Source organism: Cetorhinus maximus, chromosome 13 (assembly GCF_964194155.1).
Source record: "Cetorhinus maximus chromosome 13, sCetMax3.hap1.1, whole genome shotgun sequence".
Classification (NCBI taxonomy): Eukaryota; Metazoa; Chordata; class Chondrichthyes; order Lamniformes; family Cetorhinidae; genus Cetorhinus; species Cetorhinus maximus.
This window is the reverse complement of record NC_135891.1, coordinates 35,937,953-35,962,530: the sequence shown is the minus strand read 5'-3', so window position 1 is coordinate 35,962,530 and position 24,578 is coordinate 35,937,953. Positions and strand designations below refer to the sequence as shown.

The following is a 24,578-nucleotide window of genomic DNA, read 5'->3' as shown; positions in this document are numbered from 1 at the left end:
TTTGGGAATTTCACATGATTCCCATATTCATGCATTTGTGCGTTTTCTTGTCTGATATTTATTACTGTACTACAGTGATTTTTGGCATAGCTATCCCTCAGCTTTTAGTTTTGTGTTGTTGTGATACAGTTCCTTGGGCTTGGGCAGCCATCCAGTCCAGGAAGGTCCCACATCCCCCCTCTCTGATATATTTAACAGATTTCAGCTGGAATAGCAGTGTAAATATTACAAGTGGCTTCCTTTTCTCTTGGCTAGGAAGGGAACAATTTGGCAGGATTCCTCCTGATTACGATCCAGTAGCTCTGGTGGATAGTGTGTGGTTCAGTTGTGATGTCCATTAGTCAGGTAGCTTACCTCCCTAGGTCTACAAATAAAGTATTGGCCACTCTCAAATGATTATAGTGTAGGACAACTTATACCCATTGATCGGCATCCCGGCAAGAGTTCAAGAAAGACATAGTACAAAGATATTTGTTGAAAGTGTGAAACAAAAGACTGTATTGATGTTTTCACCCCACTAGAGTAGATGAGTGATGTAGACGAGTGAAAAAGATGTAGGCTTCTGAAAAATGTAAAATCCAAGAGGCGAGATGCATTGTAAAGCTAATGGGTTATTGGAAAACTGTGGTCAGTTATGGGACAGCTGTGTGATGAACCATTTTTGCGCATGTCGTCTCATTTTAGGAATGGGAGTGGAGGTTGTGGCAACACTGGCTGGAGCTGCTATTCAAGGTCAGATTGTGGGAGCGTATCACACGCAAACTGCAGAGACGTGTCGCATGATGCAGAATGGAACAGAACTCAACAACACCTCTCCGTTGGTAAACAGCCTCAATAACACGGTCAGCACTGCTCATTGAGTGACCTCAGTATTGTCTTTGGTGTATTGCAAATTATTTTGACTTGGCTATATTCAGAGATGGGAGGATGTCATTGTAGGTAAAGTTCAGTGCTGAGATATGTTAAAAATAAACCAGCATCTCTCCTCTTCCTGAATGAAGGCACTATATAAATGCAAATTGTTCAATGTAGGAAAATGTCCCAAGGCATGTAACAGAAGCATAGTAAGACAGAAATTGACCCAGCAGGAGAATGTATGTTTGAATTCTAGCAGAGTTAACACCCTGATCTGCATGCCAAACTTGTACAATGTATTTCTTCCTGTGCAGCCACTGGACTAATCTTTGATGTAATGAAATCTAAGAAAAGAACATTGTATCCTGCTGCAAGGTGCTTTATTCATATTAATATCCCAAGTCCAAAGTGCTGTTTGGTGCAGATCCCCTTGAATATCATAAAACTGTTTTTTACTTGGGTCCCAAAGTTTGGCATTATAGGAAGAGGATTTCAGTCTGTTCCACCATTTAGAACAAAGAACAAAGAAAAGTATAGCACAGGAACAGGCCCTTTGGCCCTCCAAGCCTGCGCCGATCATATTGCCTGTCAAACTAAAACATTTTGCACTTCCGGGGTCCGTATCCCTCTATTCCAATCCTGTTCATGTATTTGTCAAGCTGCATCTTAAACACCACTATCGTACCTGCTTCCACCACCTCCTCTGGCAGCGAATTCCAGACACTCACTACCCTCTGCGTAAAAAACTTGCCCCGCACATCTCCTCTAAAGTTTTCTCCTCTCACCTTAAATCTATGTCCCCTAGTAATTGACTCTTCCACCCTGGGAAAAAGCTTCTGACTATCTACTCTGTCCGTGCCACTCATAATTTTGTAAACTTCTGTCAAGTCGCCCCTCAATCTCCGTCGCTCTAGTGAGAACAATCCGAGTTTGTCCAACCTCTCCTCATAGCTAATAACCTCCAGACCAGGCAGCATCCTGGTAAACCTCCTCTGCACCCTCTCGAACGCCTCCACATCCTTCTGGTAATGTGGTGACCAGAATTGCACACAATATTCCAAGTGTGGTCTAACCAATGTTCTATATAGCATTTAGTGAGATTGTAGCTGATTTGGGAATAGTAGTAGTAAAAAAATGAAATTAAAGGTTCTTTACCTGAATGCATGAAGCATCTGCAATAAGATAGATGAAATGGTGGCACAAATAGAAGTAAATGGTTTAGATTTAATTGCCATTGCTGTAGCATGGTTGCAAGGTGATCAAGGTTAAGAAATAAATGTTCTGATGTTCATGATATTGTTGAAATGTTCATAATATTTCTGAAAGACAGACAGAATGGCAAAGGAGGAGCGGTAGCCCTGATAGTAAAGGATGACATAAGGACATTAGTGAGAAAGGATCTGGCCTCAGAAGATCCTGAAATAGAATCAGTATGGGTGGAAATTAGGAATAGCAAAAGTCAGAAAAAGCTGGTGGGAGTGGTTTACAGGTCTCTTAACGGCAGTTTTACCTTCGAACAGAGCATTAAACAAGAAATTATTAGAGTTTATAGAAAAGGAAATACAATAATTGTGAAGGACTTTAATTTTCAAATCAACTAGGGCAATCAAGTTGGCAAGGGGAGTTTAGTAGATGAACTTGTAGAATGTTTTCACGACAGTTTCCTGAAGCAATCTGTTGTGACTAGAGATAAAGCTACTTTAAATCTAGTATGATGTAATGAGGCAGGGTTAATTAGCAATGTCATAGTAAAAGATCCACGGGCATATAGTGATCCATAATACCATTGAATTCCACGTTAAGTTTAAACAAAGCCAATTACAGAGGAGAGAACTGGCTAAGGTTGATTGAGTAAATGAACTAAAAAGTATGGTGCCAAATCATGGAATATATTTAAAGAAACAACTCAATGTTCAAATACATTCCATTGAAAAACAAAAACTCAACAAGAAAGAGCGATCTGCGGCTCACTTGGGAAGCTATGGATAGTATTAATTTGAAAAAAAAAGGCTTATAATGTTGCAAAGGAACAGTAGCAAGTCTAATGTTTGGGAGTGTTTTAGAAATGAGCAAAGGGCCACCAAAAAGTTAATTAAAAAGGGATAAAATAGAATATGAGAGTAAAGTAGTTACAAATATAAAAATAGATTGGAAGGGTTTTTATAAGTATATAAAGAGAAAGAGTAGCTAAAATAAACATTGGTCCCTGAGAGGCAGAGACAGGAGAAATTATCATGGGAATAAGAAAATGGCAGAGGCATTGTGGACAATTTGTGTCTGCCTTCACAGTAGAAGACAGAAATTACATACCAGAAATAGGGGATAACCTAGGGGCTATAAAGGTTGAGGAAATTAACTTAATATCAGTAAAGAAAAATTATTTCAGAAACTTAAGGGATTAAAAACCAACAAATCCCTGGGACCTGATGGCCTACATTGTAGGGTTCTAAAAGAGATAGCTGCAGAGATGGTGTATGTGCTAGCTATGATTTTTCCAAAATTCCTTAGATTCAGGAATGATCCCATCAGATCAGAAGTTGGCAAATGTAACACTGCTTATCAAGAAAAGAGGGAAGGATGAAAAAGAAAACTACCAGCCAGTTAGACTAATGTGGGGAAAAGTCCTAGAATCTGTTAAGGAAGTTTTATAAATGCACTTAAAAAGGATGATTTAATTGGAATTAGTCAACACGGTTTTACAAAATGGAAATCCTGTTTAACAAACTTATTAGAGTTTTTTGAGGATGTAACTAGTCGGGTAGATGTAGTATGTAGTATATGTAGTAGATGTAGTATAACTGGATTTACAAAATGTATCTGATAAGGTGGCACAGAAACGGTTAATAGGCAAGATGGGCTCAAGGAGTTGGGGGTAATATATTAGCATGGATAGAGGATTGGTTAATGGACAGGAGTCAGAGTGGGTTTAAACGGGCTATTTTCAAGTTGGCACGTTGTGACTAGTTGAATGCTGCAAGGATTAATGCTAGGGCCTCAGCTATTTACAATCTACATTAATGACTTAGATGAAGAAATGGAGAGTAATCTATCTAAGTTTGCTGATTATATAAAGCTGGGTGGAAAGCTAATCTGTGGGGAGGACATGGAAAGGTTGCAAAGAGATATAGACAGGTTAAGTGAGTGGCAACAAGATGGCAAATGGAATATAATGTGGGGAAGTGTGAAGTTATTCACTTTGGTCGTAAGATTAGAAAAGCAGAATATTCTTTAAAAACTACCAAACTTGTAAATGTTGATATTCAAAGAGACTCGGGTTTGGGTTTGTTCATACAAAGAAAAGAGAGGGAAAAATCACCACCCCCCACCTCCCCACATTGGGAGGGATGTGCGAGAGCGGGTGCGGGCGGACGCACCTCCAATCGGTGCCCCCAAATGGGGTCACGCCACCATTTGACATGGGCGTGCCAATTAAGGTCCGCCAGAAACCGCTATGTGCTCCCTGTATGGGCGGGGGGGATTCCTTCATCTGGGAGTGCGCTCTTTCGCGCATGCGCGTGAAAGAGTGCCCTGATCTCCTTGAGGCTAAGTGCTGCCTCAGGGAGATCGGCTCTGAATTAAAATTCGCAATAAAAATGATAGGAAAATTTCCCTGACATGTCCCCTCATGTGACACTGTCACATGAGTTGGGACATGTCCATAACTTTAACTGAAACCTTCATTAAAAATTTAAATACCCTCATTAAACCTCACCCCACCCACGGATGAGGTTTCATGCTTTTTCTGAAGCCCGCCAGGGCTCCCGGCCTGCCCGCCAACCTTAAGGTTGGACGGGTAGGTCCATTAATGATTTTAATTAGTGTCTCAATGGCCTCAATTGGCTGTTGACAGGTCGGCGGGCGCACAGCTGACTCAGCTGCGCCCCCGCCGACCTGAAAATGGAAATGATGCGGGGTGATGTCGGGAGTTCCACTCAACATCATCCCGCATCATTTTATGCATCAGCGAGCAGGCCCCCGCTCGTCGACCGGAAGATCCTGCCCATAAAGTTAGTATGCAGGTACAGCAAGCAATTAGTAAGGCAAATGGCATGTTGGGCTTTATTGCAAGGGGATTGGAATACAAGGATAAACATGTCTTATTACAATTATACGAGGCTTTGGTGAGACTACACCTGGAATGCTGTATGCAGTTTGGTCTCCATATTTAAGGCAGAGTATACTTGTATTAGAGGCACTAAAGCGAAGGTTCACTAATTTGGTCCCTAGGATGAGGGAGTTGTCTGACGATGGGAAGCTGAGTGAATTGGGCTGATATTCTCTGGAGTTTAGGAAAATGAGAGGTGATCTCACGAAGCATGCAAGACTGTGAAGGGGCTCGATAGGGTAGATGCGGAGAGATTGTTTCCGCTAGTCAGCAAATCTAAAACAAAGGGCACAGTCTCAGGATAAGGGGCCAATCATTTAGGACTGAGATGAGGAGAAATTACTTCATTCAAAGGGTTGTGGATGCTCCATCACTGAATACATTTTAAGGCTGGGATCAAAAGATTTTTGGGACGGAATCTTGTTCAGCTGCAGAGGTCTTGCCTGCCAGTTGGAGAGCTGGTGAGACACCCATGCTTCCTCTTATTGGGAAGGCCTGCAGAACCACAAGCCAGTCAGGCAATAGCAAGGTCAGTGGTGGGCCTTCCCCTGGAGTAAAGACCCCGGGGGCGGATGTCTTGCCTTCCGAGAGCTGTCGGCCAATCAGAGGCAGGCAGTTCTTGTGCTCAGCAGCACCACTGGGGAGGCTGTGGCTGCTGTGAGATGGACAGGCATCAGAGTATCAGGATCATGGAGCGACTCAGGCCACAGGTAAGTAATGTTTGGCGGGAAGGGGTGGGGGGGAGGTGCGGTGGTGGTTATGGGGTGGGGGGGTCACAGGGAGAGGGGTCCAAGGGCTTCAGGTGGCTCTCACCTGGCTTCCCCTTCCCGATGTCCAGTCCCTTGATTAGGTCCTTCCCATTTCCAATCCTCCTGCCATTGTTTGTACCATTCCTCTTGCCCCTACATCTTGTTCCGCTGCTCCCTCAATCTTCTGATCCTTTCATTGTTGCAGTAAATAATATTCAGGTCTGAAATATGGTTTAGGGAAAAGTTGAAGAATGATCCTTGGAGTTGAGTGATATGACGAAAGACTAAAGAAACTTGATTTTTTTTTTCAGCTTTGAAAAGAGGTAACTACAAAGTGATGTGTTAGAAATAGATATGATAGTTAATACAAAATATATAATTTAAAAGACAACCATACAGTAAACAACCACAACCATAGAACATTTGGGACTTACACTAATTCTTCTTTACACAGCGAGTGATCAATAAATAGAATAAGCATCTGGTTAGGATAGTGGAGGCAAAAATCCTTTGTTCACATCTTAGAGAATTGAGCATTCTGAGTTTTTGTGGGACGGTAGCTGTAGGGATATTATGGAAAGTTAAACCAGCATGGACTGAGGGTCTTTCTTATTTGAAACTTGTGAGCCTTAGGGTATCCCTGTAAGAAATGTATGTTTCTCTGTTTCCACAGAAGTGGGCTTACATGCTGGCAGCCTTGGTGATTGGAAGCCTTTATTTTCTCTGTTCATTGATTCTGTTACTTGGAGTAAAGGAGCACACAGGTAAGTGGCTGGGGTGCAATTGGCACACTGAGATGTGGAAATAACAGGCACATAAACCAAGTTCATCCAGCATCGTGCTAAAATTCTTAACTGCCAGCTTGAGTCTAGTGTTGCGGAGCTGTCTTTCCTTATACTATTTATTTTTTATTGTCACCAAATGTTTCCCTTTATCCTTTCTCTCCATCAGGCATTGGCTCCTACTGGGCTCCACAGCCTTCTTAATACCTTATCCAAGTGACCGTTCTTCATGTGTGAACTCAGCCAGTGAGTGCAGGCAGGGGTTTTGACTGTGGAGAACATCACAGCCAAGCCTAGAGTTGCCATAATTTGATGTTCACACGGGTGAATTTTCTTGTCGGGGTTGTTGGATAGTGATCAGGAGCAGAAAACTGGGCTAATTTTCCACTTTGTAGTTCTAGGACGCTGGGCATATCTCTAGTTTTTAAAAATATTTATTTTCAAAAATAAGTATTGCTGGCTAGGTGTTTATTGCCCTTGACAAGATGGTGGCGAGCTGCCTTCTTGATTCATTGAAGCCCAGCAAAGGTTAGCATCCTAACTCGTGCCCTAGCTGAGATAAGTTGACTCAACACAAACCCAGTCCAATTGTTCTGAACAGTCCTTAGCCAGATATTTTACTTTATATTGATTTGTTCTACCCCTTTTCCACCCAACCCCCCCGATGCCCTACACATGTGTATGCCACCACTGATCTCATTCACCAATGCTCAACAAGAAGCCAGGAAAGCAAACCTCCTCCCTCCTAGATTGTTGTTTCTGTACCACTTTCATTACACAAATATACTGCAGCTATCCTAAAATAAGACTTCAACTTCAAACAATCGCCATGATGATGGTGACAACCAAACTGTGATCTTTTTTGCACGTCATTCTAATAATGTAACTGGATGTCTCAATAATATTAACACAGGATGATATTATCATTTACATTGTGAGTCTGGATGCTTCCTGTGAATAGGCCATTCAGTTAATGGTAACTTTGCTCAAAATTACAAGTCCTTTCGGCACAAGATTTGGGAAGATCTATTGGCAGTATTGAGTGATCTGCATCATACTGCTGATCAATCGCAATGATAAAATATTTTTCTAAATATAACTAGAAATTGAAAATGGATAAGTTGACTTGCTGCAGAGGTCTAACATTAGATTGGACAGGGATGACTTTTGCACATTGTACGATTCAAATATCTTCAGATGTTTTACACCATATGCATATTGATTGGCTGTTTTGTGATTATTACAGGTGGTTTTGCTCCTAAAGATCATTTCCACATGTCATATGTAACAGGCCTGAAGCTGGTAATGAGTCACAAGCCATACCTGAGCCTCACCTTTGGCTTCCTGTTTATCTCATTGGCTTTTCAGGTAACTGAGAAAGTGAAGATTATTTATTGGTCATCAGGACTTTTGTATCACTTATAAATATAAGAACATAGAAAACCTATTATCCAGTGTTCCTTAAACATGACTGGTATAAAGACTAAAACGCTTCCAAATGAATTTTACAGCCTTTAATTTCTCTGACTGTTCATAAATTCACCATTTGTGTAGTCTGGTGCTATACAATGCATACAAAGAAGACTCAAAGTTCTACCTGTGCTGAATTAGCTGATCTCCAGGGTGGTAGTAGGAACACCAGTATCTCAGCATCCTGGGGTTAAGGAGATGAAAATTATTCAGTGTTTTCTTTTCCTGATTGCTATCTAGTGACCTCTGCAGAAAAGTACATTGTTAACTGGATGAGGACAGAATTGAATTCAGCAATTGATGCAAGCCTTGTTTCTACCCCAGCCCCAACACTCCCAAACCAAGTAGTCTGTTGACATTCTGTCCAGGCTGATATGTGAAGAATGACTATTTGGCAAGGGGTTGAAGGGCAGGTGACACCAGTGTACTCTTAACAGTTGGTGCTGAGGCATAACTCAAATGTGATTTTTGTATGTACCTGGGGTGTTGAACATTCCCAATAGAACTTGAATGTTTGCAGTTGGTATTTGTGCTCAATGAGGAACAGGGCTTGTATGAGTCTATTAAATATGGCTTAGTTTATACCAAAATCTCATGAATGTAACATTTCTCCACATTGCTTTATCACACAGCTCGTCCAGAATAACTTTGCTCTGTTTTGCACTCATGCTGCTGGTTTGGGCAATCACTTTCAGCACATTATCTTTGTGATTCTGGTAGGTAAAGGTTTCCTTGCATCATTATTTTTTAAGGAAACAACGTGACCAGTTTGATAAATGCATTTTGGTTAAAATGTTCTTGAACCTCATCCAATTTATGCCAATTGTAAAGTTGTTTTTCTTGTTTGCCTACATGTTATGTATTATTCATTATCTATTATTATGTTATTTGACTTGGATTTTTGGATCCCATATATTTCTGTTGCATCTGAAAAGGTTCCAATGGTTACAATGTGTGAGTACCAAAACCCATAACAGCTGGACCTTTGCAGTCCACGTTTATCCAAGGATCATCCACACGCACATTGGATTTATAGAAATTTACATTTATTTCATGTCAGAATTCATTTTTGGTGTTTCTTGAATTAGTTAGGAATTTGTTGCTTGTCATCTTCTACTCTCTAACTTTATGGTTTCAATTGTGGGAAAACAATTTTTGGAGTCTTGAGGGCAGATAACCTCAGCAATTTCAAAGCTTCCAAAGCTATTTCACCACAGCAGTTGCTAAATCTTCAGATAAGTCTCTCTGGAAGACACCAACTTTACACAGGAAGACCCAATTAGGAAGAAAGATTAAGGGAAAACATCTTGATCAAACAAAAGCTCTCATCATACAAAATATCAACTCATAACTATTACAGCATAAGGTTATTTGTTGGTTCTGGGGCATTATTTCCCCCTTCCTGGTTATTCAACCTCACCTTAGTAGATTCTGCACCATAGTAGATGTTATAAGAATGCATATCTAAACTTTGTATTTAATTTTAAAAATGATTTTTCATTGAATTCATTTGAATCTGTGCATGTACAAGAATAGATCCAAATAAGAGAAAGGAGATATACGACAGCTGCTGAATTTTGGCATAAAAATAATGGTTATCAGCAGTTGCTATTATATCGGGGTAAATTGGACAGCAACTTCTGGAGTGTGCACATATGCGGTTAAATGCTGAATTCCAGAAGTTGCTGTCAGAGATGCACTGCTGCTCCGAAGGATGTGTCATTACACACCTTGCCAATATTCTCAGCACTGAAATAAATGCAGTGTGTGAACTTAAGGTACTTGCACGCTAAAGATGGCAGAAAAAGTTAAGACTGATGCATTCAGGAGTAAGTGAGTTTTTAAAGATGTGGTAAGTGATAATTACTGCCAAACAACCTCTCCAACCCTGTAAAAAATAATTTTACAAGTGTGGAGTCTCATTACCTTAGAGTATAATCAGTGCTGGAGACTTAAACAATTTTTTAAAACTTGTTCTGCCTTTCTCATTTATCTTTAGTTAACCCCATTTGTAATTCACGATATTTAATTTGGTTTGCTGGACATGATTTAAATCTAATTTATATTTCCTGCTTTTTCTTCCTGGTTTAGACTTTGTGTCTCACAGTAAGGACTCATCAATTTGGTTGAAAAGCCTTGCTGTTTCTTGTGTAGACACCATAGATGCTCTGTAGAGGAGGTTGTGCTAGATTAGACCCAGATTAGAACCAGTCTCCTTTTTAAAGCTTGCAAATGTTTTGGGTGCATCCTTTCTTTGCTGCTGACTACAAAATATGGGTCAATATTCTCTTGGAGTGTAGTGCTCTAAGTGCAGTATTTGTATATAGTTCCTTGGCATCCATGTTGTATTTAAACCATACATTCTGTGATTCTGGGCAACGTTTTCCCCCTGTCAGGGGGGGAAGTGCAGGAGCGGCGTGGGCAGGCCAATTAAGGTATGCGCTCCCTGTGCTGGGGGGGGGGGATTCCCTGAGCCGGGAGTGCGCTCTTTCATGCGTGCGTGCAAAAGAGCGCACTCATCTCCCTGAGGCAAAGTGCTGCCTCAGGGAGATCGTCTCCGATTTGAAACTTTAAATACAGGTATTTAAAAAATTTCCCTGCCATGTCCCCACACGTGACACTGTCACATGAGTTGGGACATGTCCACAACTTTTATTGAAGCCTTTAATAAAAACTTAAATACCATTCTATTTTTTCACATCAACAGTAAATGCTCCCAGTTCTAATTAATTTGATGCTTTCATTGCCCCATCATGTTTTAGTAATTTAGGCCAGAAATTTCCCCCCATCGGGCGGGGTTGTGTGGGGGCGGGCGCGAACCCGATTTTACGTGGGCGGGCCAATTAAGGCCCGCCCAGTATGATGCTCGCCCGGAAGCACTGAGTGCTTCCTGGGCGGGCGGGGGTGGGGGGAGGATTCTCTGAGTGGTTCCCTGTGCTCTTTCGCGCATACACGAGATTTGTTTTAGTGTTAAGCTTTAAATAAAGAATTTTTAAACTTTTAAAACATGTCCCCTTATGTGGCACTATCACATGAGCTGGGACATGTCAAAGAATAAATGTATAGATTTCTATTAGATTTTAAAACTCTCCATGAAACCTCATCCCACCCGTGGATGAGGTTTCATGAAAAATGTGAAGGCCACCTGGGCTCTTTGCCTGCCCACCAACCTTAAGGTTGGATGGGCAACTCATTAAATTGAGTTAATTAGCTTTTAAATGGCCTTAATAGGCCTTTGACAGTTTGGCAGGTGCGCAGCCCGCCCAACGCCACCGCGTGTCATTTTATGTGTTGGCAAGCGGGCCCCGCCCCTGCCCCATGTGTTCTTCAGAGTCCCACTATGTATTGCAGGCTAATTTTTTCCTTTGTTTCAATTCGGTTGCTCCATAGCAGTAGTACTCGCTTCCAAACTTCCTTTAATTTGGTAGTTTCCAGGTTAAATCACATTACAGTAATTTAAAACATAGGGCAGAATTTTGCCCTTGATGGGCAGGCGGGCCCCACCGGCGGGTGGGCAGCCGATCGCCGCCACTGAAACGGGCCCCACCGCCATTTTGAGTAGGTGGGCCAATTAAGGCCTGCCCAGCGTGACATCCGAAGGGAAGCGCTGTGTACTTCCTGTGCGGGAGGGGGAGGGATGCCCCAACTGTCGAAGTGCACTCTTTCGAGCATGCACGCGAAAGAGCGCACTGCTCCCTGAGACTAAGTGCTGTCTCAGGGAGATTGCTGAAAGTTTTATAAACTTAAAAAATAGAAAAATAAAAAAATCATTAACATGCCCCCCTCATGTGACAATGTCACACGAGATGGGACATGTTAATAAATATCACATAAAGTTTATTAAAGTTTTTTAAAACGGACATGAAACCTCATCCTGCCAGTGGATGAGGTTTCATGTTTTTTTCAGAAACCCACTGGGGCTCCTGGCCTGCCCGCCAGCCTTAAGGTTGGACGGGCAGAGCCTTTAATTGGCTTAATTATGTTGTCAATGGCCTCAATTGGCCATTGACAGGTCGGCGGGCGGACAACTGATTTCGCTGTCCGCCCGCCTTCCTGAATATTTAAATGGGGCAGGATGACATCAGGGGTTCCCCACGATGTCATCCCGCGTCATTTTCTCGTCGGCGAGCGGGCCCTGCCCTAGCTCGCCGACGGAAAAATTCTGGCCCATGTTTTATTGGAATGTTATGCAACAGTGTACCACTTTTATTTGTCCAGTTAAAGCAGAAGAAACATTTAACAAACCTGTGCACCCCCTTCAATTTATTCCTTTAAGAACAATCAACATTTTTACTTTCACTTCAGTTATCTCATTGCTTTTATTTAGCTTTATCCATCCAACTTCCCACTATATTCCATTCATGTGGTCCATTTCAATGGCCTCCCCAGGAATCCATTCTGCAAGTTTATTAAGCTAACGAGAATGCAGTAATCATAAACTTAGAAACTTCAATTTTTTAAAAAAAATCAGGGGCAGAATTTTTCATCCTGTGGGCGGGCACAGACCTGACCCGAACAGGAGTGAAATAGTGCGCGATGACATCAGCCGAGCGTCCCGACATCATCGTGCACTCTCACGATGCTTCAGTCGGCGGGCACACATGAGACGTGGCAGCGCACCCGCCACCAATTAAGAGGCCCACTAAGGCCCTTAAGCAATTAATTAAGTTGTATTTTTCACTGCCTGATTAACTGCTTGGTTGGCGGGCAGACGAATAGGCCAGGTGGCCTTTGCATTTTCCACGGATGGGATGAGGCTTCCAACGGTTACTAAAATAACAGTAAAAATTTAATGTCCTTTTTTACATTTGACTCAGTCACATGAGGACGGACATGTGGGGGAAATTTTATATCATTTGTAATAAGTTTATTTTTGTACTTAAAATTCTTTAGCTCCCTGAGGCAGCTCTGTGCCTTCAGGGAGCTTTCAGTGCACGCTCCCCTGTGCATGCGCAGACTTTAGTGCTCACACTCCTCCCGCCCCCACCCCGGCAGCGCTGAGGCTCTTAGCGCGTGTTTCATGCTGGCTGGCCGTTAATTGTAAATCTATTTCTTTTGAAAATATTGTTTGTGTATTTGAGAAATTTTTTAATGATCCTGAATGCAACATTTTTAGTGCAAAAATTCAAAATGTTCCAGAGGAACATGATCTTGAACTTTACTGAAAAAGCAGAATTTGCAGAAGGGAACAAAGCCTCGTACAAAAACAATGTTGCTTATGGCCTCTGCTATACTGTCTTCCTTCTTTCGCTGCAGTATCTAGGATAACTTCCACTTACTGACATTGGTGTTAAATGTAAGAGTTTCAATTGTGAGCCAACTCTTTAGAGTAACTTCCTAGCCTATCTTACATTTTTTAGTGTTGTTGCATTTTAAAGAATCTGGCATCCTTCGTTACAGAATGGTTTGTAGAAAAGTATATAACAAAGTGCAGTTTACAAAAGTCCTTTTTATTCAACCAGTTAACACAAATCTACCAAACCTATTTTGGTAAGATAGTGCCTATTTGGATTGGCTCCTGTGAAAACTGTTACATTTTTACTTTTTTCTTAGTTACTCGGCTTCATACTCTCACAGGTACAGCAAATGTCACTGGACATTAGGTTAGAGCTTGAAACCATTTTGTATCTCCATTTCCTCTGTCACAATGTTGCAGAGATGAGGTCTTGCTTACCACCCTGTGACTCACCAGAGAGATGCAATGTTATTACTGTTTTTAGAGCTGTTATTTCTATGGAAACCGGGAATATCCATAAAACTGGTCAGTTATTTGGGAACAAAACATCAAGCAAATCTATCACCAAGCAATGCACAGCTATATGGTGGTAGAACATTTCACCAGGTTATCTATCAATCCAAGTTTCATTTAGTCCAGCGTGTGTTTACTTTTCATTTTCTTATGCAGATTGTTTATCCTGGCTTTGATATATTATTAAAACATAGAAACATAGAAAATAGGAGCAGGAGTAGGCCACTCAGCCCTTTGAGCCTGCTCCGCCATTCATTATGATCATGGCTGATCATCCAACTCAATAGCCTGCTCCCGCTTTCTCCCCATACCCTTTGACCCCTTTCACCCCAAGAGCTATATCTAACTCCTTCTTGACTCACTCTTGTGTCTTTTGCACTGTGGCACTCGTATGCGTCCTAGAGTTGCAGCAAAATTTCAGCTCTTTGAGGAACAGTATCGTGTAATATTATCTCCTCCTCCCCACTGGTGATGGCCAATTCCAGTTGTGTATGTGTAAAAATGCTGACCACACTAAAGGTCAATAACTTAATGTAGGCAGCATCACATGCCCTTTTTTATCTATATTGAGCAACATTCATCCACTAACTGGCACTGCTGAAATTACTACTTGTGATATTCCAAAGATCCCTTTGCTCTATTTCTAATTTAAAAGAATGAGCCTGTTAACTTTCCTTCTGTTTTCCTGTAGGTCTCTGCAACACTCATGGTTCCATTCTGGCAGTGGGTCTTGGTAAAATTTGGAAAGAAAATAGCACTGTTTATGGGACTGATTGTGAGTTAATTTGTTCATCAACAGAGTTAAATTCTTTCTCTTTGTTCTTTCTGTCTGCCTTAGTAAATGAGACACATGTTTCTTGTTCTGCTGTAGGTGCTATGCTTAAGTAGTCTGCTTTAACCTGCAGGCCACCATGTAAAAATTGAGTCACCTGCTGAGAATTTCTGATGATTTTTCCTGTTTATTTGTTTTCCTTTTGTGTGTGTTTATGTCTACGGGCGTAATTTTTAGGTCAGCCTGTGGGCACATGCTCGACCCGATTGGATGTGAAATTGTGCGAGATGATATCGGGCGAGCGTCCCGATGTCATCTGTGCTGGTGCGATATTTCGGTCGGCAGGCGCCTGTGAGTGTCAGAAACACGCCCGCCTGCCTTCAATTAAAGTTGTTAAAGTTCCAATTGTCCCCGGTTTTTCATGGTCTGCCCAACCTTACGGTTGTTGGACGGGTGAACCTGCCAGGCAGACGTTGCATTTTTGATGAAACTTCATCCAAGGGCGGGATGAGGTTTCCGTTATTAAATTTAAATAAAAACTGTATGGACAGAATTTTCATCATGTATATGTTCAGGTGACTGTTTCTGATGCGTGGACGTTTTTTTTCAAGATTTTAAAATCTTCATTTAATTGCTTTGAAGTCTTCAGCTCACCGAAGCAGCTCTCTGCCTTCAGGGAGCTTTCATTCAGCGCTCGCCTGCGTCCGCGCCCTTGCTTATGTCAGTGCCCGCCCTCCTCCCACCCCCACAGCGCTGAGCATTTCAGCGCACGGTAATTGGCCAGCTAGCGCAAAATCACGGTCGGGGGCCGCTCACGGGTGACGGTCCCCTCCCCGGCTGCTCCCAGGCCCATCGATCACGCCCACGAGCTGACCTGAAAACCCTGCCCTATGTGTTTAAACAAGTGTGCATTTCTTTTTAAAAGAACATTTGCTGATGACCTCGTTTGGTGACCCAACAGAGTAGGAAAGTTTTATTTTTGAATTAATCATTAACCCAGTGTGTGTCTGGGTGGTGAATTCAGTTGAGGATTTTTTAGTAATTCAGTACATCTGCCATGCAAGTTATTTTGATGAAGCCATCAGCAGTTGCTGTTTCAAGGGGGGAAAAGATATTTATAGTTTTTTTTTAATATATAAAGGGACAATGCCCATAAGAGTTCTCCTTGCAAAGTAATACATCCCTGCAGAGCAAGCATTTTCAATGTACCGTCATTTAAAATCTCAATTTAAATGCTTCCTTATGCCATTCATTGTACTGATCTGTTCCTGTGCAAGGATCAGTTTACATGGTTTCAGGAATCCTAGTGCTGACCTGGGAGAACCCTCATGCAAACTCCAGATCATGTTGGACAAATTTATGTATTGCATTCCCCACCTGCAGTAATGCAGTGATTGTGTTATTGTATCTCTAATTTGTATAAAAGAGAATGTCTCAGTGCAATACAAGTGCTGATGGGACACATGGTGTTCACCAAAAGAAAGTTCCTGTTAATTATTTATCAGAGATTCATTACATTAAACAAAAGAAAATAGTATTGCCTGGTACCTAAAAAAAAAATGCTGCAGCTTCTGTTAAGGTATAACTATAACATTGCAGGTTTTACCTGGAGGCATTCAATATTTGCCCATGCTAGCAACTAGTCCACAAAGGGGGGCGAATGGGAATGTTGGGAATAAGAAGAAACCATCATTGCCAATTGTTGGATGTGGCAGTGCCTGCTGCTCGGTTTCAGAGCGGCACCGTGCGTTGTGGGTTCCTCGAAGTCTATGCCCCTATTCCCTTCGTTGAGGAATCACACTTGGAAATTCAGGGACTGAAGGAAGTAAATGAATTCTACAGTTGTCCAAAGGGGAGAATTGTGGTGATGGAGCTAAGAAAAGACTGGTTGAGAAAAAAACCTAAAGGTAAAACCTAGCAATGAACCCCACATTTGACCTATATACTTTCTGATAAAATTATTTTTTAAAATGTCTGACACAAGCCATGTTGTCAGTATTAGTGCTGAAAAAAAGCCTACCTCACTGATAACAGGGTGAGTGGGAAGATGTCATTTGTAAAATAATGTAGCTATACATATGTGTGTGTATATATAATATTTATGGATAATATGAGGCAAGTGTGCAAGATGCTATATCCATAGTAAAGCCCACCAGAATGCATAGTTTTCTTTTAAAATGCTGCTGCTTAGCAGTAAAGTCTTTTGTTTTTGTTCCTGTTTATTCACATTTGGGCTTGAGTGTATATTAACTTTTATCTGAACTATCCTTCATGCTACTTGTGTAATTTATTTAATGTATTGGCTGTTAATATTGTATTTTGATCAGTCATTCTTAGTTAAATTTGTTCATTAATAAGTAATGTAGCTTGTGATCTCGCCATTCAAAGGTGGGATGCTGCTTGCACACTGACCCCCATCTTCATTTTTTTTTTCCTCTCTCTCGCTCTCAGTGGTACATTCCACCTTTGATCATCATCGCTACAGTTAATGGTAATCTGCCAGTTATTATTGTCATGGCCATCGCTGCTGGTGTTAGCCTTGCCGTTGCTTTCTTGTTACCATGGTGAGTTTGTGCAATCACTGACATCATGCTTTAGGTGGACCCTTTGATCCAAAGAGACTCAAATGACAAGTTAAATAACTGGATGACTGCTGCATGGATTTCTGTTTCCCTTCTTGAATTTTAAAAGATAAGTAGAACATGAAGGATTTTGTACCTTCCCACCATGGGCAGGATTTTCGGGTCGCAGGGCCCGGGAGCGGCCGGGAAACGGTCCGTGCCTGCGATCGGCCCCCACCTGCGGTTTCACACTGGCTGGCCAATTAACGGGCAGCCGGCGTGAAACGCGCTGAGAAGCTCGGCACTGCCAGGGTGGCGGGTGGGAAGAGTGCAAGCACAAAATTCTGCGCATGCGCAGGGAAGCACGCTCTGAAAGCTCCCTGAAGGCAGGGAGCTGAACAACTTTAAAATAAAAAACAAATATTTTTAAAATCCGAAAAAAATGTCCCGACATGGGACTCGCTCATAATAACATGAACGGAAAAAAAAATTCTGCCCAAAAATTTACATTTAATTTTCATTTTAATTGTGGAAACCTCATCCCGCCTGTGGATGAGGTTTGCTTAAAAAATCAAAAGGCTTCTTAATTATTGGCGGGCGTGCTGCCGACTCTTGCGCACACCCGCTGCCCGAAATATCGCGCACTATTTTGCGCCCGATCGGGTCGGGTGTACGCCTGCCCACAGGGTGTAAAATCCAGCCCCTTGTTACCATGCTGTTGGTTATATCCTATTCACCAACCTTACAGGTGTACACCAACCCTATTAGCAGACCCTTGATTATACAGTAATAACTTGCATTTATGTTGTAACTTTAAAATAGGTACTTCAAAGACGTGAAAAGAAAATGGAAACCAAGTCAAAAGAGAGATCAAAAAGTGTGACATAAAGCTTGATCTTCAAGGTGGCTTCTAAGGAGGGCCCTAAAGGAGATGGGGGAAGGTGGAAAAGTCTGAATTTAGAAAATGAATTCTCAGCGGGGAAGGGGGAAACAAGATGGTGGAAGGCATGGATGCCATTTGTGGAATGAAGGGACAGTATTTAAGAAGAACATAGTTTTTGGAAAGCTGGAGGATGTTACAGAGATAAAGACAGTTGAGGCCATAAAGGAGGTTTAACACAAACTTGAAAATTTTAAATTTGAGGCACTGAAGTGCGGAGAGCCAATGCGAGCATGGGCCTGGATGGGGGAGTTGGACTTGGTGCAGCATGGAATGTATGTGAGCTGTTTTATGGAAATGGTGGATGGAAGGTCAGACATGAGAGCATTGAAATAGTTAACTCTGAAGATAAAGGCATAAATGGCAGAAGGATTGGAGGCAGGCAATATTAGAGAATTGGGCGTAAGTGGTCATTGGAATGAAGAGAATGTGGGGTCTGAAACTTAGCTTGAGGTGGAACACACAATCTGTCTGACTGAGCCTCACAGTGACCAGAAAGAGGGTGAAGTCAGTGACATGGGTATAGATTATGTTGTGGGGCTGAAGGTAATAGGTTTGGGTTTCCTAAGGTTTAGCTAAAAGCAGTTCAGGTTCATTTAGGCCCGGACATCAAGTGAGCAGTCTAAGCATAGATAATTGGAGATTATTGAGAGGAAAGGCTGGGTGTCATTGACATACATTTGGATACTGACTCCATATCGGTAGATGATGTCATTAAAGGACAGCGTAAAAAGGAGAGGGGGGCCAAGTATAAATCCTTGAAGGACTATCAAGGTAACAAACTCAGGCTGTGATAAGTTAGGCAAAAGTACAACCAACAGTTCCATGGTCCAGCACGGTGAAAAAGAGCATGTATGCACCAGTATTGTCTCTAAGCTGTATTATAATTGACTTTTCTAACATTTCACCCTAATTTGAAAGGCTTTTGGAGGGACAGTAGCATAGTGGTAATGGTACTAAAGTGATAATCCAGTGATAAGTGCCTAATCCTCTGAAGACAGGAGTTCAAATCCCATCACGGTAGTTGGGGGAATTTAACTTTAATTAATTAATGAAATCTGCAGTAAAAATGCTAACCATAATAATAATGATTATGAAACTACCAGATTGTTACAAAAGCCCATCTGGTTCACTAATGTCCTACAGGGGAGGAAATCTGCCATCCTTACCAGGTTTCTGGCCTAGTTATGACTTTATATCCACAGCAATGTGGTTGACTTTTAACCTGCCCTCTGAAATGGCCTAGCAAGCCACTCAGTTGTATCAAACCACCACAGGAAAGCCAAATAGCATTGTGGGTGTGCATTTACCACATGGACTGCAGCAGTTCAAGAAGGAGGCTCACCACCACCTTCTCAAGGGCAATTAATAATGAGCAACAAATACTGGCCTTAAACAATGCTCACATCCCAAGAATGAATAAAAATACAGTGCACTGTCTTCAGCAAATTACCTGATTTAAGTAGCATACCTCAAACTGTAGCCTGGCCCCTAACACAAAAGCACATCGTTTAGAGTTTTGAGACCATTTTTGGCAAAGTTAAGAATTTGTGTCTTTAGTTTTATATAGTCATAAATATTAAGGGTTTAAAAATAGAGATTGCTCTTTTCCCTAAGTACAAACTGATGACAAAAGACATTTAGTCTTTGTGAACCAATTAGTCAGCAGGAGTGGGAGGCATATTCCACAAAGGGTCACATATGAAAATGTAGAATATGAAAATAGCGTTTAAGCCAATCCTTCCACAGTCCATTACAAATGCCTGATCATGCACTCTACAACCCCATTAAGTTTCACATTGAAAATTATTCCCCAGATCTCCAGCAATATTTTCCAGACTTCCAAAGATATAGCCTAAAGTATTCACCATGGCCGTTGATATTATGGTACACAAAAAAATGAAACTTGCATATTGGACTTTGATTTCATCATCATCTTGTGTTGCTGTACTAGAGATTTCTTCAATGTCTGTCTCAGTGTATTTAAAACAGGGCTTATACTTCCCCTGGATTGTATAGGTGTATCTGTGTTGTACCATTGCTATTCACTAAAACCTGGAGGGCTCAATCTCCTTGATGTACGAATATGCAAGTGCTAGTTGGTCTACAAATGCGTTTTGTAATTTTATGGTTTATTTCTATTTAAATACCCTTCTGATTTTATGCACCTAGTCTCACCAGGTGTACACACATATGTATACACACTGACCTCCCTGAATGTCCCCTTGTGGTGACAGAAACTGTACATCATTTTGAGGCATCTGTGAGGAAGGTAGAACTCTTTCATTCTTTTAAAGTGAGATTTTTATGTTATACCTTTTTGTTTAACTGACTGAACATTGAATTTATGACGGGCTTTTCCTCATTGTCAGGATGCCCCAATGTATTTTATAACCAATGAATTACTATTGAAGCCCAGTCACTGTTGTTATGTAGGCAAATAGGGGAACCAATCTGCATGCAGCCTGTATAGCATTTGCATAGCAACTGTATGCCTGACCAGGTAAATTATTGTTAACTTAAGTTAATGGCTGAAACAGAAGTCATTTGTCATTGTGGGAAGAAAAAACACTTGAATTGCTGTAATTTTTTTTGATCTTCCAGTGTAGAAATCCTGGGAAAAAAAATAGTCCTAAAGAGCCATTTACATTATTTATCTGGTGTTTCTGCTAATCTTCCACTGAAGTTACAGTTGGAGATTAGAGAATCTCTGCAGAGGTTCCAGGCAAATATGCACAAAATATTTATAAATATCTTCAATGAAGCTGTTAATAAGGCATTTCAAAGTAAGGTAAGCACGTGCAAACTTGTAGACTCCTTTGGAATGATCAGAGATTGCTCATGGAGCCAAGCTGCCTTTGATAGGTAAGATGTAGATTTAAAAAATAATAAAACCCAACAAGATGGTGTTAAGCCTGTTCTACACATAATTTCTTCTTGGATGATAGGCCATTGTAATATTAATCAATTTTATCTATTAAGAAGGAACTTTTTTATATCTGGTGTATCAAAGTCTGTCTTTAGAATTTACAGTCTCCCCTTTACGTCTGTTTTCTTGACTGTCATCATTTCGACAGAGTAATGAAAGTCTTTGCCATGTGACATATCATTAAATCTAATTTCTGGAATGAACTTCTAAAGATGCAACACTCTGGTCTTGAAAAGGTTTAAATCAAACGTTATATTCCTGTTGCTACGTTTTGTGTAATGATTTTACTTGAAAATATATTCACCTAGTTATTTACGTGATGGTCTGACAGCATGGTATTTTCCACATTTCAGAGTGGGAAGGGGAGTGGTGGGCAACGTAGGCATCTCCAGTTTAGAATACCAAGGTAAAAGGATAGCAGCGTGCTGTTCAATTTGTATTGTGTTTAAGAGATCAGTAAGAACATTTATAGGAGACATGTGTCTGTTTATGGAACATGGTTCTTTGCTGCTCACACAAAGTTAAGCTGTTGAGAAAGAGGTTCAACTGTAATAACATCAGAACCAATTCATGTTTGACAAATAGGAACTACATTTTCATTTATGTTGTGTCTTTATCCTTTGTCTGTCATGTGTCCCAGAAGGATATCTAATTATTCTGAATACTTTCTCCAGGTCGATGTTGCCAGATGTGGTGGATGATTTCAGAGCAAAGAACCCTCACTGCATCGACCTGGAACCATTGTTCTATTCCTTCTATGTGTTCTTCACTAAATTTGCTGCTGGAGCTTCCCTTGGATTTTCTACTTTATGTTTGCAGTATGTGAGCATTTTATATTTTCACAAATTCGCTTGATTCAATGCCTTTTTCTTGTGTTTAGGCTTTGTTTCTTTCATAAATCATGAATAGTACCTAGAATTAGGTCCTTAAGTTTGTTGTAAGCATTAGTATATCTCAATATTTAATAAGTTGCTGAGCTAGTGTACTTGTTCCACAGCTTTTCACCTCCAACCCCTTTTTTCATTTTTTGAATGGTTGCATTCTCCACACACCATTGAAGTTGAGTCTACCTGGGTTGTATTCTGGGGGAGTCGGGATGTCATAGATAATGATCATAGAGTGTGGTCCCTCAGAGCAGACCCACCCACACCTGAGAGCTAGAAATGCCAAACGTATCATGAAGTAGCTGTTAAACAGGTTATGGTAGTAGCAAAGAAGAAAGTAATCTGTCAATCACTTAAAACGTCTCAGTTTCAAAAAGGAATGGCCTTGAACCTAAAAATAATTTGGCAAGTGAAGCAAAATTCCCAAGATCATTAAATAAAGCATCATTGTGCTCTAAAGGCAGAAACATGACACAGTTTGTTTTCAAGCACATAAAATTCAAAGACAATCTTAAGTAGGAAGCAGTGTCAGCTCTGAGTATTACTTGATTAAACAGGATTGGATAATTCAGTGGCTTCCAAGTTTGCAGAAGGGGATTGGAAATGTGTGCATGAGCTTGATAGTGTGCAGAACATGCGGACAAACGTGCCTCATAAAACTTCCCGGAGTCCCATCCGACACCTGGCCATGTTCACTATCTGGCTGCCGGGTGAGGATGAGAATTTGGCCACATCCAGGATCTTTGGAAACAGTGTCTGGAGGAGTTATGGGGGCGGTGGTTATCACAGTGCACAATCAGATGGCTGGAGATCTTTGGCCTCTTCTCTCCAGTCAGCTCTTTACATTGTGGGTTCGCTGTCAGGCTGCAGACAGTGTGGGTCTCCTCCTGCCTTGATGCTAATATTACATTGTGGCACCAGTTATGTTATCGGACCACAAAGTTTGCATCTTAAGTAGTTGCTTGCCTGCTTTTAGTAGGAACCTTGTCTGTGAGCTGAATCATTGCCAATGATAATATAGCAGGCAGGAATCCAATGGGTTGGAGGAAACATTTTGATTTTCAAGATCTCCAACTCCTTTCCAGCCCAAGAGGATTGGAGGGGGGTGGGGTGGGGGAGGTGATTTATATAGAGTTCAGATGTCTGGGGATTTCACTGATTTGTTGAACTGAGACTGGGGCTAGCCAGAACATAGTTTCCCCATGAAACACATTTAAGATTGTGTGGTGAGAGATTTGGAACAGATAGTATAGGATGATTTAGTTTCAAGTTTGTGTCCCAACTGGGATCTAAACCTAATCTAATAGATTACATTTCCATTTTATTTAATGACACTGGGCCAATGTACTGCAAATTACATACAGCTTTCCTCCAAAAGAGTTTGGTGGTGGAGGGGTGGGCGGCTGGTGGTTGGCAGTGCAGTTACTGTCAATATGAAAGGGATCCAGTCATTGTGTGGGTAATGGGGTGAACTGAAGTCAGCAAGGGTGTCCACAGCACAAACCTTCCGGGCTGGCTCATTCAAGAATCAGTAGGCTTACGAGAATTTTGGACCTAACATTGAAGGAAATGTCAACATCGTAAGTAATTCAGACCTTCCAGTCTGTTCCCCCATTTGGTTAAATTATGACCAATGTGTACTTCAACTCCATTTAATAGCCTTTGCTGCACTTCCCTTGATACCCTCACCGAACAAAAATCTACCGGTCTCAGTTTTGAAAATACCAATTGACTGGAGCCTTTTACGAGGGAAGGACGGATAACTTCAGGTTAGCGTTACCCATTTATGTAAAAAAGTGCTTTGTGATTCCACTTCTAAATGGCTTAGCTCTAATTTTAAGATTATGTCATTCAACACCCTCCCTCCCCATACCTGTTTTGATGTAATATAATAGCACAATTTTGAAGTGCATGAAGGAATAAGGAGAGGACAGGTTCACATTTACAAATCTTTGAAGCTGGCTGGAGAAGTTTATAAAGCTTTTGAAAAAAAATCATATGGAATCTGGGTTTATTAATAGTAGAAATGAATATAAAAGCTAGAAAGTTATGCTGACCCGTTACAAATCACTAGTAGGGCCTCAGCAGAGGTATTGGGTGGAATTTTATGGCTCCTCCCGCTGGCAGGATTTTCCAGTCCCACCAAAGTCAGTGGACTTTTGAGTGACTCGCTATATTTTATGGACTCGCCCCCACCGCGACAGAGCCGTAAAATTCTACCCATTGTGTTCTATTCTGAGTATTTTAGGAAGAGTTTCAAGGCCTTGGAGAGAGCGCAGAGGAGATTTAGTGGAATGATTTCATGGATGAGGGACTTCAGTTATGTGTTGAGGCCAGAGAAACTGGACTTGTTCTCCTTGGAGCACAGCAGGTTAAGAGGATACTTGATCTAGGTGTTCAAAGCATGAAGGATTTTGATAGAGCAAGTGAGGCAAAACTGTTTGTACTGTCAAGAAAATTGGTAACCAAACGACGCAGATTTAAAATAATTGGCAAAAGAAATGGAGAGGAGATGTGATTTTCTTTTCATGCAATGAGCTATGATAATCTGAAATTCTCTACATGAAGCAAATTAAATAATAACTTTAAAAAGATGTGTGCTTGAAAGGGAATACATCTACAGAGCTATGGGGAAAGAGCAGGGAGGTTGGATTAATTTAGCAGCTTTGTCAAAGAGCCGGCACCTGCATGATGAACCGAATGGTTACCTTCTGTGCTGCAGGAGAGAATTTTAATACGGGTGAGTGCATGGGATTTAGTGTGGATGGGGAGTTAAGTTGGG

The 24,578-nt window shown here is 41.3% G+C and overlaps 1 protein-coding gene across 5 annotated transcripts in view; it reads left to right on the top strand.

The window, feature by feature from the left end:
• LOC144688545 (sodium-dependent lysophosphatidylcholine symporter 1-like) overlaps positions 1-24,578 on the top strand; it is a 47,293-nt gene that overhangs the window by 14,443 nt on the left and 8,272 nt on the right. For 4 of the 5 annotated variants that reach the window (XM_078555264.1, XM_078555262.1, XM_078555261.1 and 1 more), the window contains 7 exons: positions 685-842; positions 6,383-6,473; positions 7,738-7,859; positions 8,594-8,677; positions 14,402-14,485; positions 16,934-17,046; positions 21,587-21,730. In XM_078555264.1, coding sequence (XP_078411390.1) covers positions 685-842; positions 6,383-6,473; positions 7,738-7,859; positions 8,594-8,677; positions 14,402-14,485; positions 16,934-17,046; positions 21,587-21,730 — 796 coding nt within the window. The remainder of the gene's footprint in view (positions 1-684; positions 843-6,382; positions 6,474-7,737; positions 7,860-8,593; positions 8,678-14,401; positions 14,486-16,933; positions 17,047-21,586; positions 21,731-24,578) is intronic. The other variant, XM_078555265.1, reaches the window with a different exon arrangement.